This window comes from Salvelinus namaycush, chromosome 1 (assembly GCF_016432855.1).
Source record: "Salvelinus namaycush isolate Seneca chromosome 1, SaNama_1.0, whole genome shotgun sequence".
In the NCBI taxonomy this organism is placed as follows: domain Eukaryota; kingdom Metazoa; phylum Chordata; class Actinopteri; order Salmoniformes; family Salmonidae; genus Salvelinus; species Salvelinus namaycush.
In genome coordinates, this window is record NC_052307.1 from 82,468,354 (window position 1) to 82,483,732 (window position 15,379).

At 45.6% G+C, this 15,379-nt stretch overlaps 2 protein-coding genes across 2 annotated transcripts in view; one reads left to right on the top strand and one right to left on the bottom strand.

The window, feature by feature from the left end:
- LOC120053322 (A disintegrin and metalloproteinase with thrombospondin motifs 7-like) overlaps positions 1–10,269 on the bottom strand; it is a 28,617-nt gene extending 18,348 nt beyond the window's left edge. The window contains exons 1-2 of the mRNA XM_039000451.1: positions 9,872–10,269; positions 2,413–2,780 (exon numbers count right to left, since the gene is read on the bottom strand). Coding sequence (XP_038856379.1) covers positions 2,413–2,780; positions 9,872–9,989 — 486 coding nt within the window. The 5' untranslated portion in view covers positions 9,990–10,269. The remainder of the gene's footprint in view (positions 1–2,412; positions 2,781–9,871) is intronic.
- A 3,011-nt stretch (positions 10,270–13,280) lies between these two features.
- LOC120053333 (relaxin-3 receptor 1-like) lies at positions 13,281–14,489 on the top strand. The gene has a single exon (XM_039000460.1). The coding sequence runs from the start codon at positions 13,281–13,283 to the stop codon at positions 14,487–14,489; it is 1,209 nt and encodes a 402-aa protein (XP_038856388.1).
- The last annotated feature ends 890 nt before the right edge of the window (positions 14,490–15,379 follow it).

Genomic DNA, 15,379 nt, shown 5'->3' on the forward strand with positions numbered 1-15,379 from the left:
CAGTGACGGTCTCAGTAGGTTAGCAGTGACCGTCTCAGTAGGTTATCAGTGACGGTCTCAGTAGGTTATCAGTGACGGTCTCAGTAGGTTATCAGTGACGGTCTCAGTAGGTTATCAGTGACGGTCTCAGTAGGTTATCAGTGACGGTCTCAGTAGGTTATCAGTGACGGTCTCAGTAGGTTATCAGTGACGGCCTCAGTAGGTTATCAGTGACGGTCTCAGTAGGTTATCAGTGACCGTCTCAGTAGGTTATCAGTGACCGTCTCAGTAGGTTATCAGTGACCGTCTCAGTAGGTTAGCAGTGACGGTCTCAGTAGGTTAGCAGTGACCGTCTCAGTAGGTTATCAGTGACGGTCTCAGTAGGTTAGCAGTGACCGTCTCAGTAGGTTATCAGTGACGTCTCAGTAGGTTAGCAGTGACGGCCTCAGTAGGTTATCAGTGACCGTCTCAGTAGGTTATCAGTGACGGTCTCAGTAGGTTAGCAGTGACGGTCTCAGTAGGTTATCAGTGACCGTCTCAGTAGGTTATCAGTGACCGTCTCAGTAGGTTATCAGTGACCGTCTCAGTAGGTTATCAGTGACCGTCTCAGTAGGTTATCAGTGACCGTCTCAGTAGGTTATCAGTGACCGTCTCAGTAGGTTATCAGTGACCGTCTCAGTAGGTTATCAGTGACCGTCTCAGTAGGTTATCAGTGACCGTCTCGGTAGGTTATCAGTGACCGTCTCGGTAGGTTATCAGTGACGGTCTCGGTAGGTTAGCAGTGACGGTCTCGGTAGGTTATCAGTGACCGTCTCAGTAGGTTAGCAGTGACCGTCTCAGTAGGTTATCAGTGACCGTCTCAGTAGGTTATCAGTGACGGTCTCAGTAGGTTATCAGTGACGGTCTCAGTAGGTTATCAGTGACGTCTCAGTAGGTTATCAGTGACGTCTCAGTAGGTTATCAGTGACGTCTCAGTAGGTTATCAGTGACGGTCTCAGTAGGTTATCAGTGACGTCTCAGTAGGTTAGCAGTGACGGTCTCAGTAGGTTATCAGTGACCGTCTCAGTAGGTTATCAGTGACGTCTCAGTAGGTTAGCAGTGACGGCCTCAGTAGGTTAGCAGTGACGGCCTCAGTAGGTTAGCAGTGACGGCCTCAGTAGGTTAGCAGTGACGGCCTCAGTAGGTTATCAGTGACCGTCTCAGTAGGTTAGCAGTGACCGTCTCAGTAGGTTATCAGTGACCGTCTCAGTAGGTTATCAGTGACGGTCTCAGTAGGTTAGCAGTGACCGTCTCAGTAGGTTAGCAGTGACGGTCTCAGTAGGTTAGCAGTGACCGTCTCAGTAGGTTATCAGTGACCGTCTCAGTAGGTTATCAGTGACGGTCTCAGTAGGTTATCAGTGACGTCTCAGTAGGTTATCAGTGACGGTCTCAGTAGGTTAGCAGTGACCGTCTCAGTAGGTTAGCAGTGACGGTCTCAGTAGGTTAGCAGTGACGGTCTCAGTAGGTTAGCAGTGACGGTCTCAGTAGGTTAGCAGTGACCGTCTCAGTAGGTTAGCAGTGACGGTCTCAGTAGGTTATCAGTGACGGTCTCAGTAGGTTATCAGTGACGGTCTCAGTAGGTTATCAGTGACGGTCTCAGTAGGTTATCAGTGACCGTCTCAGTAGGTTATCAGTGACGGTCTCAGTAGGTTAGCAGTGACCGTCTCAGTAGGTTAGCAGTGACGTCTCAGTAGGTTATCAGTGACCGTCTCAGTAGGTTATCAGTGACGGTCTCAGTAGGTTATCAGTGACGTCTCAGTAGGTTAGCAGTGACGGTCTCAGTAGGTTATCAGTGACGGTCTCAGTAGGTTATCAGTGACGTCTCAGTAGGTTATCAGTGACGGTCTCAGTAGGTTATCAGTGACGGTCTCAGTAGGTTATCAGTGACCGTCTCAGTAGGTTATCAGTGACGGTCTCAGTAGGTTATCAGTGACGGTCTCAGTAGGTTATCAGTGACGGTCTCAGTAGGTTATCAGTGACGTCTCAGTAGGTTATCAGTGACGGTCTCAGTAGGTTATCAGTGACGGTCTCAGTAGGTTATCAGTGACGTCTCAGTAGGTTAGCAGTGACGGTCTCAGTAGGTTATCAGTGACCGTCTCAGTAGGTTATCAGTGACGTCTCAGTAGGTTATCAGTGACGGTCTCAGTAGGTTATCAGTGACGGTCTCAGTAGGTTATCAGTGACGGTCTCAGTAGGTTAGCAGTGACGGTCTCAGTAGGTTATCAGTGACGGTCTCAGTAGGTTATCAGTGACGGTCTCAGTAGGTTATCAGTGACGGTCTCAGTAGGTTATCAGTGACGATCTCAGTAGGTTATCAGTGACGATCTCAGTAGGTTAGCAGTGACGATCTCAGTAGGTTATCAGTGATGGTCTCTTTCCCTCTCTCGCACTCACCAGGCCGTCACAAGTGCTTATAGCCGCCCTCCCCTTCATAGTCGCCAGGTCCCACACGTCCCCGATAAAGTGGCACAGCGAGGGGCCTTGGCTGTGTATTTTGGCCCCCTCCAGGCCACCGTACCTCCTCTCAGTCAGGAAGCCAGGAGCCAGCAGGTGTGGGTTGAGGGTGAGGTTGAAGTGCAGATTGTGGCCACCGTGCTGCAACTGGTAGAACACCCGTGTAGGGTTTCCTGGTTCCCCCTGGGTTTCCCGCCGCTGTACTCGGCTGACGCGGTGGGACACAAAGTTGGACAGGAAGTGACCTTTGGCGTCCACTCGGTAGGGGTGAACGACCTCGTACTGCGGAAGCCCCTGTAGAAAGCTCTCTGGTTGGGAGAGAAAATAAAAACATGCTGTCTACTAATTGACTGTGAGGTTGTAAACAAACTTAGCAAGCTGTAAACAGTTCCATCTGCACAAGCCACACATACACTATCCATCATTTAAACAGGAGTTGGATATGGCTACAGTATGTCTGTATTTTTTACTTGAGGATGAGCATGTGACCCAGTATCCACCAATGGCAGGCAATAGTCATGTGGCGTCGTGGATGAGGTCTCACAACGGGCATTAACTAACTAGGGCTTCAGGTTACTATAGAGACTGACGGGAGTGACGATCAGTCTGCGGTACTCTCCTACGTTACGTCTGCCTACACCCGGATCCTGGCAGGGGTGTATCGTCACAGTGATCGGCGGCGTGCTGGCCCGCTGTGCCACCTTCAATGAGCGGATGAGGCTTAAGGCCCTCAATTACACACAGTCAGAAACGCACGCGCGCACACAAGCCCTGTTCAAAGAACGGTATGAATTTTATTAGCAACATGCACCTCACAGCACTTTAATCATATGCTAGATGTGCCCTAGTAGTACGCTAGTGGTGCACTAGCAGTATGCCAGACGTGCCCTAGCAGTATGCTAGTAGTGTACTAGTAGTATGCTAGTGGTGCCCTAGTAGTACGCTAGTGGTGCACTAGCAGTACGCTACATGTGCACTAGCAGTACGCTACATGTGCACTAGCAGTATGCCAGACGTGCACTAGCAGTATGCCAGACGTGCCCTAGCAGTATGCTAGTGGTGCCCTAGTAGTATGCTAGTGGTGCCCTAGTAGTATGATAGATGTGCACTAGTAGTATGCTAGACGTGCCCTAGAAGTATGCTAGACGTGCCCTAGAAGTATGCTAGACGTGCCCTAGAAGTATGCTAGACGTGCCCTAGAAGTATGCTAGACGTGCCCTAGAAGTATGCTCGACGTGCACTAGCAGTATGCTCGACGTGCACTAGCAGTATGCTCGACGTGCCCTAGTAGTATGCTAGATGTGCACTAGTAGTATGCTAGACGTGCCCTAGCACTATGCTAGACGTGCCCTAGCAATATGCTAGACGTGCCCTAGCAGTATGCTAGACGTGCCCTAGCAGTATGCTAGACGTGCCCTAGCAATATGCTAGACGTGCCCTAGCAGTATGCTAGACGTGCCCTAGCAGTATGCTAGACGTGCCCTAGCAATATGCTAGACGTGCCCTAGCAGTATGCTAGACGTGCCCTAGCAGTATGCTAGACGTGCCCTAGCAATATGCTAGACGTGCCCTAGCAGTATGCTAGATGTGCCCTAGCAATATGCTAGACGTGCCCTAGCAGTATGCTAGATGTGCCCTAGCAATATGCTAGACGTGCCCTAGTAGAATGCTAGACGTGCCCTAGCAGTATGCTAGATGTGCCCTAGTAGTATACCAGTGGTGCCCTAGTAGTATGCTAGTGGTGAACAAGTAGTATGCTAGTGGGGATGTTGAAACAGAATCAAACCCTTCGCATACTAACAGGAACTGACAGCCCATAGGAAATGGAGGTGATAAAAAGGTGTCACGAAGACATTAATGTGTCAGAGACCATTAAACCACTTGCACATGATCTGTCATGTCGGATCACACGTCACTGTCCCTAACTAGTGCTCCAGTCCAGGGTCATGTCAGCCATGATGTACAACATGTTAAATAGTACATGAGAAGATGGACAGTTCACCTCGGTTCCGTCTCCCATGATTTGTAATGGGCTTATTAAAAAGGATCCCACTTTACCACACGTGTCTCAAATCACACCTATGTATTCACATGGTAGTAGTTACATAGGCAGTCACAGTGTATTCACATGGTAGTAGTTACATAGACAGTCACAGTGTATTCACATGGTAGTAGTTACATAGGCAGTCACAGTGTATTCACATAGTAGTAGTTACATAGGCAGTCACAGTGTATTCACATGGTAGTAGTTACATAGGCAGTCACAGTGTATTCACATGGTAGTAGTTACATAGGCAGTCACAGTGTATTCACATGGTAGTAGTTACATAGGCAGTCACAGTGTATTCACATGGTAGTAGTTACATAGGCAGTCACAGTGTATTCACATGGTAGTAGTTACATAGGCAGTCACAGTGTATTCACATGGTAGTAGTTACATAGGCAGTCACAGTGTATTCACATGGTAGTAGTTACATAGGCAGTCACAGTGTATTCACATGGTAGTAGTTACATAGGCAGTCACAGTGTATTCACATGGTAGTAGTTACATAGGCAGTCACAGTGTATTCACATGGTAGTAGTTACATAGGCAGTCACAGTGTATTCACATGGTAGTAGTTACATAGGCAGTCACAGTGTATTCACATGGTAGTAGTTACATAGGCAGTCACAGTGTATTCACATGGTAGTAGTTACATAGGCAGTCACAGTGTAATCACATGGTAGTAGTTACATAGGCAGTCACAGTGTATTCACATGGTAGTAGTTACATAGGCAGTCACAGTGTATTCACATGGTAGTAGTTACATCGGTAGTCACAGTGTATTCACATGGTAGTAGTTACATAGGCAGTCACAGTGTAATCACATGGTAGTAGTTACATAGGCAGTCACAGTGTAATCACATGGTAGTAGTTACATAGGCAGTCACAGTGTATTCACATGGTAGTAGTTACATAGGCAGTCACAGTGTAATCACATGGTAGTAGTTACATAGGCAGTCACAGTGTAATCACATGGTAGTAGTTACATAGACAGTCACAGTGTAATCACATGGTAGTAGTTACATAGGCAGTCACAGTGTATTCACATGGTAGTAGTTACATAGGCAGTCACAGTGTATTCACATGGTAGTAGTTACATAGGCAGTCACAGTGTAATCACATGGTAGTAGTTACATAGACAGTCACAGTGTAATCACATGGTAGTAGTTACATAGGCAGTCACAGTGTATTCACATGGTAGTAGTTACATAGGCAGTCACAGTGTATTCACATGGTAGTAGTTACATAGGCAGTCAGTGTATTCACATGGTAGTAGTTACATAGGCAGTCACAGTGTAATCACATGGTAGTAGTTACATAGGCAGTCACAGTGTATTCACATGGTAGTAGTTACATAGGCAGTCACAGTGTATTCACATGGTAGTAGTTACATCGGCAGTCACAGTGTATTCACATGGTAGTAGTTACATAGGCCGTCAGTGTATTCACATGGTAGTAGTTACATAGGCAGTCACAGTGTATTCACATGGTAGTAGTTACATAGGCAGTCACAGTGTATTCACATGGTAGTAGTTACATAGACAGTCACAGTGTAATCACATGGTAGTAGTTACATAGGCAGTCACAGTGTATTCACATGGTAGTAGTTACATAGGCAGTCACAGTGTATTCACATGGTAGTAGTTACATAGGCAGTCACAGTGTATTCACATGGTAGTAGTTACATAGGCAGTCACAGTGTATTCACATAGTAGTAGTTACATAGGCAGTCACAGTGTATTCACATGGTAGTAGTTACATAGGCAGTCACAGTGTATTCACATGGTAGGTACACGTTGTTTCATAGTACTTAGGTTAAACGTTTACGGCAAGCACATTTTCCAGGATTTGTGGATGAACTCACAATTAATTATTTGGGTAAATGAATAGTGAAAGTGGCTTCATCAAAGCACTGGTTTTCCATGACTGACTGAATCTCCATGGCAATATTACTGTATATCTCTCTATACTACTACCTTCAGGAATGTCTACTGTTCATCATGGCTTTCTCATCTCTTTACCTGAAAAGCTATGACCGTGACAAATGTATTCATCACAAAGGAGAGGAGAATAAAAACTGCACTAATCCTTTCTATAAAACACAGACCTAACAGAAAGATCCCTAAGCCATCTTTATTTCTGCCTAACATTCAAAGTGTAATTCAGAACTGGTTTCACTTGAAAAGTCAGCCCAGTCTCACAGGAGTAAACAGGTAGCTGATTTGAATGGGTGAGATGCGGTGGAGGTATATAGGAGGTGAAGGGTAGTGATTGTTTTTTTTCGATTGGGGTGTTAAGAGTCGCTCTCACAGGGAATGTGTTATGCCAACCCTGAATCCTCTGATAGAGGACAGTGCCCACCAGTAGTGTCAAGTGCCATCCCAAATGCCCCTGCTGCAGTACCAAGCTATCTCCCCTGTGTCAGTCCATCGCCTCGCAAACCCATTACACTTAGCCTACCCAGAGCACCCGCTAAGGTTGATTTGTATGGACGGTAGAGTGTCAAACAGCCCAAGGGTGTATCTAGACTGCTTATGGAAGGCCTTTCCCTTGTTCACTAAGGCTGCTACAGAACACAGGGAGACCAAGGGGAGAGGGATGAAGGAGAGGGGGGGGGGGGGGGGGGGAAAGAGAGATGTGCAACTGGTGCTTGTGGTAATGACTGGAATAGGTGGAATGGTATGAAATACATCAAATACACGGATTGACGCCATTCCATTCACTCCGTTCCAGCCATTATTATGAGCCGTCCTCCCCTCAGCAGCCTCCACTGATCCTAACACAGCATGAGTTATTGGACTAATGGGAGCAAATACTTTAAAGAACTGAACACAATTAATCCTGATGCCATTCACTCATGTTGTTTGCAGGGCAGTTTAAATTGACTAGTGGAATGAATGTGACTATCACTGTGAGGTACAGATATGGTAGGTAAGCATGAGCGTATTTATATGACATATTCAGGCATGACCCAAGTAAAGTTTAGGGTAACAAACTACAGCTAGGCTACTAGAATGTTAAGCACGGCCTGAAGCGCTAGAAGCGGCTCAATGATGCATCTCTCTGGTGGGGAAACAACCTGAAATACTGTAGCTGTTCTCATACAAGCTGGAAATAGGTATAGCCTGGGAACATCGCGTCTGTTTGGAGTCTTATGCTCATGGGATTTCGGCACCTCATACGATGCATAAAATGGGAAAACAATCTTTGTAAGTGTCAATATTTCCCAAGTGAACTGTTTGCATAGATCAGTCACATCGCTAGTCTCTTTGTGTAAAGGGGGGGTAGATCAGTCACATCACTAGTCTGTTTGTGTAAAGGCTGCGTAGATCAGTCACATCACTAGTCTGTTTGTGTAAAGGGGGGGTAGATCAGTCACATCGCTAGTCTGTTTGTGTAAAGGGTGCGTAGATCAGTCACATCGCTAGTCTGTTTGTGTAAAGGGGGGGTAGATCAGTCACATCACAAGTCTGTTTGTGTAAAGGGTGCAGAGATCAGTCACATCGCTAGTCTGTTTGTGTAAAGGGTGCGTAGATCAGTCACATCGCTAGTCTGTTTGTGTAAAGGGGGGGTAGATCAGTCACATCACTAGTCTGTTTGTGTAAAGGGTGCGTAGATCAGTCACATCGCTAGTCTGTTTGTGTAAAGGGGGATAGATCAGTCACATCACTAGTCTGTTTGTGTAAAGGGTGCGTAGATCAGTCACATCGCTAGTCTGTTTGTGTAAAGGGGGATAGATCAGTCACATCACTAGTCTGTTTGTGTAAAGGGGGGGTAGATCAGTCACATCACTAGTCTGTTTGTGTAAAGGGTGCGTAGATCAGTCACATCGCTAGTCTGTTTGTGTAAAGGGGGATAGATCAGTCACATCACTAGTCTGTTTGTGTAAAGGGTGCGTAGATCAGTCACATCACTAGTCTGTTTGTGTAAAGGGGGGGTAGATAAGTCACATCGCTAGTCTGTTTGTGTAAAGGGTGCGTAGATCAGTCACATCACTAGTTTGTTTGTGTAAAGGGGGGGTAGATCAGTCACATCACTAGTTTGTTTGTGTAAAGGGTGCGTAGATCAGTCACATCACTAATCTGTTTGTGTAAAGGCTGCGTAGATCAGTCACATCACTAGTCTGTTTGTGTAAAGGGTGCGTAGATCAGTCACATCACTAGTCTGTTTGTGTAAAGGGTGCGTAGATCAGTCACATCACTAGTCTGTTTGTGTAAAGGGTGCGTAGATCAGTCACATCACTAGTCTGTTTGTGTAAAGGGTGCGTAGATCAGTCACATCGCTAGTCTGTTTGTGTAAAGGGGGGGTAGATCAGTCACATCACTAGTCTGTTTGTGTAAAGGGTGCGTAGATCAGTCACATCGCTAGTCTGTTTGTGTAAAGGGGGGGTAGATCAGTCACATCACTAGTCTGTTTGTGTAAAGGGGGGGTAGATCAGTCACATCACTAGTTTGTTTGTGTAAAGGCTGCGTAGATCAGTCACATCGCTAGTCTGTTTGTGTAAAGGGGGGGTAGATCAGTCACATCACTAGTTTGTTTGTGTAAAGGCTGTGTAGATCAGTCACATCACTAGTCTGTTTGTGTAAAGGGGGGGTAGATCAGTCACATCACTAGTCTGTTTGTGTAAAGGGTGCGTAGATCAGTCACATCGCTAGTCTGTTTGTGTAAAGGCTGCGTAGATCAGTCACATCGCTAGTCTGTTTGTGTAAAGGCTGCGTAGATCAGTCACATCGCTAGTCTGTTTGTGTAAAGGGGGATAGATCAGTCACATCACTAGTTTGTTTGTGTAAAGGGTGCGTAGATCAGTCACATCGCTAGTCTGTTTGTGTAAAGGGTGCGTAGATCAGTCACATCGCTAGTCTGTTTGTGTAAAGGGGGGATAGATCAGTCACATCACTAGTCTGTTTGTGTAAAGGGGGGGGGGGGTAGATCAGTCACATCACTAGTCTGTTTGTGTAAAGGCTGTGTAGATCAGTCACATCGCTAGGCTGTGTGTGAGTTGAGGCTGCGGAGATCAGTCACATCGCTAGGCTATGTGTGTGTGAGTTGAGGCTGCGTAGATCAGTCACATCGCTAGGCTATGTGTGTGTGTGAGTTGAGGCTGCGTAGATCAGTCACATCGCTAGGCTATGTGTGTGTGTGAGTTGAGGCTGCGGAGATCAGTCACATCGCTAGGCTATGTGTGTGTGAGTTGAGGCTATGTGGAGCTGAGCAGTTGCCAATAGTCTGCAGAGGTCCCCTTGTTACTGACATTTTAAAATGCCAGCATAGCTGAACTATTGCATAAAACTATTTAAAATAAAAGTAACGTTATGTCAGACGAATGATTCATTGATTTTTAAGAGGCTGGCTTACCCGTCTCTTGTTCAAATCCAAATGTTTTACTGTTGTCAAACATCGCCAAGATCCCCGCTGCAACCAAAAAGTAAATTGGAGAGAAAGTTTGTGCAAGTCCGCTGTGCAAGTAAATCATCTTGTTGGAACGTAAATTAAGACAATGTTATTATGCTTTATCCTCACTGTACCGACTGTCATTTCAAACACTTTCCATTTTGTAGTGAACCACTTATACCCCACTAGAACCATGCACTTTAGACATAAAAAGCGTGGCGGCGGCGATATAAACTTAATTAAGTTCTGTACGACGTTGTATCCTTCCTCGGGGATTTTCACACGGGTCTTTTGCGTTCCAAGAATTGTAAACTGTAAGTGTTGTTTGCTGACAAGAAGTTGTCCCGTCTTTCTTCCATCAAGCCCCCTTCGACAGCCCTGACAGTTAGGAACTTTCCCTAACAAGCCAAACTTTGCTTAAGAACCTCCCTCTCCGATACAGTTTAGTGGGTGGACTTGAGAGAACAGAATGCCTTTCAGTAGTAGCCCAGGGGATGGTAGGTGATGGGGAGACTGTTACATTAAATTATTTGGATTGCCTGTTAAAATAAAAATACGTATGGTGTGCAATTGTAAATAAAGTGGGATAGTTGAGGAAAGTCGAATTGACACATTTAACCGGATGTCAAATAGGCTTCCCGGCACGCAATAAAGGCTAATATTACGATTGTAACGCCATATTAAATAATATTGCTTGTATATTATATGCCTACAGCGACACTTGAACGTACTGTATAATCTTGTTCGCATGGTTACTGCGCTGAGCACCAATGCATAACGGGACCTGTGTCCATTATGCACTGTGAGAATCCCCAAACTCCAAGGAAATCATAAACACGACTGATCAATTTCATTATGTTTCCTTTGAAAATTATACTTTCATCTTGGAGCTCAGAATAGTGTGTAACCCCCTATGGCAATGATGTGTGAAACTCATTCCACCTAGGGCCTATGCTTGGCGTTTGGTTTTTCCTCTCAATTAAGACCTAGACAACCAGGTGAGGGGAGTTCCTTACTAATCAGTGACCTTAATTCATCAATCGAGTACAAAGGAGGAGCAAAAACCCGCAGACACACGGTCCTCCGTGGAACAAGATTGACATGTGCCCTATAGCATCCTTCCCTGATCTACCGCTGGTTGAGCCATCATGTTGCCCCCTCTAGCGGAAGAGGACGGTCAGTTTGGCACAAAATGTCCAGAATAAACATGGAAATGTCATAGAATTAAGAAGGAAAAATAGCTTTAAAATGTAATGTCTGCCGTGTTAAAGCTTTGGTAAAATAAGAGAACCGATATGAGTAGGCTAGACTAGGGGGAGTTTTTGGTATTCTTTCGTGCACAAGGGAGGAACAACTGTTTCATTGTTTTGCCACACTATTTTGGTCATATTCAAACCATAAAGTATTGGCGAATGGTCAAATAAATACTCTCCCATAATTCATTATATTTTGCTAAATGTCAGGGACCTTTTTTTCCCATATAAAAACAGCAGCCCGCCGCGACCGGGAGACCCATGGACGACGATGCCTCATGGGGAGGGTTTGGCCGGTCGTGATGTCCTTGTCCCATCGCGACTCCTGTGGCGGGCCAGGCGCAAGCACGCTGACACGGTCGCCAGGTGTACGGTGTTTCCTCCGACACATTGCTGTGGCTGGCTTCCGGGTCAAGTGGACATTGTGTCAAGAAGCAGTGCGGCTTGGTTGGGTTGCATTTCGGAGGACGCACGCTCTCGACTTTCGCCTCTCCCAAGGTCTTACGGGAGTTGCAGCGATGAGACAAAACTGTAACTACCAATTGGGGAGAAATAGGGGTAAAAAAAAAGTATATATATATATATAAATAAACAAGTACTCTATCTGGACACCTGCTCATCAAACATCTCATTCCAAAATCATGGGCATTGATATGGAGTTGATCCCCCTTTGCTTCTATAACAGCCTCCACTCTTCTGGGAAGGCTTTCCACTAGATGTTGGAACACTGCTGCAGGGACTTGCTTCCATTCAGCCACAAGAGCATTAGTGAGGTTGGGCACTGATGTTGGGCGATTAGAGCTGCCTTACAGTCTGCGTTCCAATTCATCCCAAAGGTGTTCAATGTGGTTAAGGTCAGGGCTCTGTGCAGGCCAGTCAAGTTCTTCCACACCGATCAACAAACCATTTCTGTATGGACCTCGCTTTGTGCATGGGGGAATTGTCATGCTGGAACAGGAAAGGGCCTTCCCCAAACTGTTGCCACAAAGTTGGAAGAACAGAATTGTCTAGAATGTCACTGTTTTCTGTAGCATTAAGATTTCCCTTCACTGGAACTAAGAGGCCTAGTCTGAACCATGAAAAACAGCCGCAGACCATTATTCCTCTTCCGCCAAACTTTACAGTTGGCACTATGCATTGGGACAGGTAGCATTCTCTTCGCATCTGCCAAACCCAGATTAGTCTGTCGGACTGCCAGATGGTGAAGCATGATTCATCACTCCAGAGAACATGTTTCCACTGCTCCAGAGTCCAATGGCGGCGAGCTTTACACCACTCCAGCTGACTCTTGGCATTGCGCATGGTGATTTTAGGCTTGTGTGTGGCTGCTCTGCCATGGACACCCATTTCATGAAGCTCCAGTTCTTGTGCTGATGTTGCTTCCAGGGGCCGTTTGGAACTCGGTATTGAGTGTTGCAACCAAGGCCAGACGATTTTTACACGCTATGCGCTTCAGCATTCGGCGGTGCTGTTATGTGAGCTTGTGTGGCCTACCACTTCCCAGCTGAGCCGTTAATGCTCCTAGACATTTCCAAATTTGAGAACTGACTTGTTGGAAAGGTGGCATCCACATTGAAATTCACTGAGCTCTTCAGTAAGGCCATTCTACTGCCAATGTTTGTCTACAGAGATTGCATGGCTGTGTGCTCAATTTTATACACCTGTCAGCAAAGGACATTTGCTGAAATAACTGGATCCACTAATTTGAAGGGGTGTCAACATTCTTTTATACATATAGTGTAACTTATTTTATTTTGGTATCTGAAAATTCATATTTTTGTCGAGACCTATCAGCAGTTTATTCACAAAGGTCCATCACAGAAAGGTCCATCATGTCTCAATCGACCAATCCACGCGATGCCGGGGCAGGCGCTGTGAACGCGCACGACTACGCACCTGTATAAGACTCCAGTCAAGATGCAAAGTTTCACATTGATTGCGACGTTATAAAGGACTGTAGACACGATAACTTTTATCATACAAGCTTCAATTACATAAAATGAACAGCTAAAATAAGCATTCAGTTTTATGGAGCGCGAGGACTATTCTGTGTTTGATAGGCTATCGAGAAGCGACCTGATGCTAGTAGAAGCAGCGGTGTTGCATTCTTATCTGTGAGGATGGGCGAGCTACTCAACCACAGCGGGATTTTGGCATTGAACAGGACTTTGATGGATGATGACAAATTCGGCAGTCTGGAGGATATTGACGTGACCGCGGACGGCACCCCGATTCTAAGGATAATCATCTCGGTTGTTTACTCTATTGTGTGCGCGGTAGGGTTAATTGGGAACTTGTTAGTCTTTTTCTTAATGAGGTTAAAACAGGGCCGGAAGAAATCGAGTATTAACTTTTTCATTACCAACTTGGCAGTGACGGACTTCCAGTTTGTGTTGACTCTGCCGTTCTGGGCAGTGGACACCGCACTGGACTTCAGCTGGCCGTTTGGAGACGCCATGTGTAAAATCATCCTTTCCGTAACAGTTATGAACATGTACGCTAGCGTGTTCTTTCTGACTGCTATGAGTGTGACCAGATACTGGTCTGTCGCCTCGGCTCTGAAGAACCGGTCGAGACAGAGGTCGTGTTCGGTGAAATTGGTGTGCGCGGTGCTGTGGGTCTCCGCAACCATTGCCACAGCTCCCACTACCATTTTCTCCTCCGTGACAGTAGTGGCTGGGGAGAAGCTCTGCCTCATCAGGTTCCCCGAGGGACATGACTGGCTCGCGCTCTATCATCTCCAAAAAATCATCATAGCGTTCGTCATACCCATGCTGATAGTGTCCGTCTGCTATCTGATGCTTTTACGGTTTATCCGTCTGAGGAGCATGAACAACAACCACCCCAAAAGGAGGTCGAGGGTGACCAAATCTGTCACCATCGTGGTCCTCTCCTTCTTTCTTTGCTGGATGCCAAATCACGCCATCACATTCTGGGGTGTATTGGTGAAATTTAACGCTGTCAATTGGGATAAATCCTACTATTTGGTCCACACCTATGTATTCCCGGTGACTGTGTGCCTCGCGCATGCCAATAGCTGCTTGAACCCAGTTCTGTATTGTCTCATGCGACGAGAATTCAGAAAGATGCTGAAGGATTTGTTTTGGAGAATTTCCTCACCAGCCATCTCCAAAGCCTGTACAATACGTACGTTTACGGGGACGTGCAACACACGTGTAACACACGACGACAACCAAGTAGTTATTCCCTTGAATGTTCAAGACACCACACAATGTCGACTATCATTTATTGACAGACCGGATCTTCCCGCAATACCGGGTCTACCCGGAATGGCACCGGAAGATTCACAGTGCATCCACCAGACATAACGCACTTACTTTATGAAACGACTTGCTGTAATCAATCACGCATGCATTTTGGAACTATAAATGACAGAGTTCTTGAGTTCCCAATGTTGTCATTACCCACGGGGCACCAATTGCGCAGAGTAGGCCAACGGAGTGAAAAGCAGTATTTACAGAAATTTGGTGCGTCCCTGGCACGCACTGGGATGGGTAGGACATGTACTTGGTAAACTTTACGCGCAATGATTACATGTTGATTTTAAGATAAGAGAGTCACAAATTTAGAGTACACCGAAGTCAATATTCCCTGTGGATATTATACCTTTTGTTGGAATGTTGAGATGTTTCTTCTGTCGTCCATTCAAGCTCACACATTGCCATTCAGAGCCAATGCACACATTTTTGGTACATCAAAATCTAAATAAATGTGCTCCTATTAATATGTTATCAGTGCTTCTGTTGTGGTATCTGAATATATGGCTGAATGTAAAAGGGTCATTGCAATGTATGTGAAATAAAGCGCATATAAATTAAGCATCTTGGTCGATTGATATATTCAGACAATATGTTGTGTGGGTCAATTTGCAACATTCGAAAACGCTAGATACCAATTACTAAAACTCATTAGATGTCGAGAAATGGTCGATTGAAGATATTCAATGCGTTATTGGAGATTACTTCATGCGCAAGGCCGCACAAGCTGTGCTGTAACTGCGACGCTATAATGGATTGCAAGTAGACAGTACATTATAAATAAAGATAAGTCTATTTTGCATGTCTATTTTCTTCGTTCATATAGAGAGTTTGGGAAGGTCGACAACTCCGGAATCCGGCCTAAGGTTATCTACTTCATTTGACCGAGATTACACTTTCAGAAATCGTAATGACACTCAAATCTATTAATATTAAGAAAG

Excerpts from the sequence above, each read along its gene's own strand:
- LOC120053333 (XM_039000460.1), top strand. The coding sequence starts at position 13,281 with ATGGGCGAGCTACTCAACCACAGCGGGATTTTGGCATTGAACAGGACT.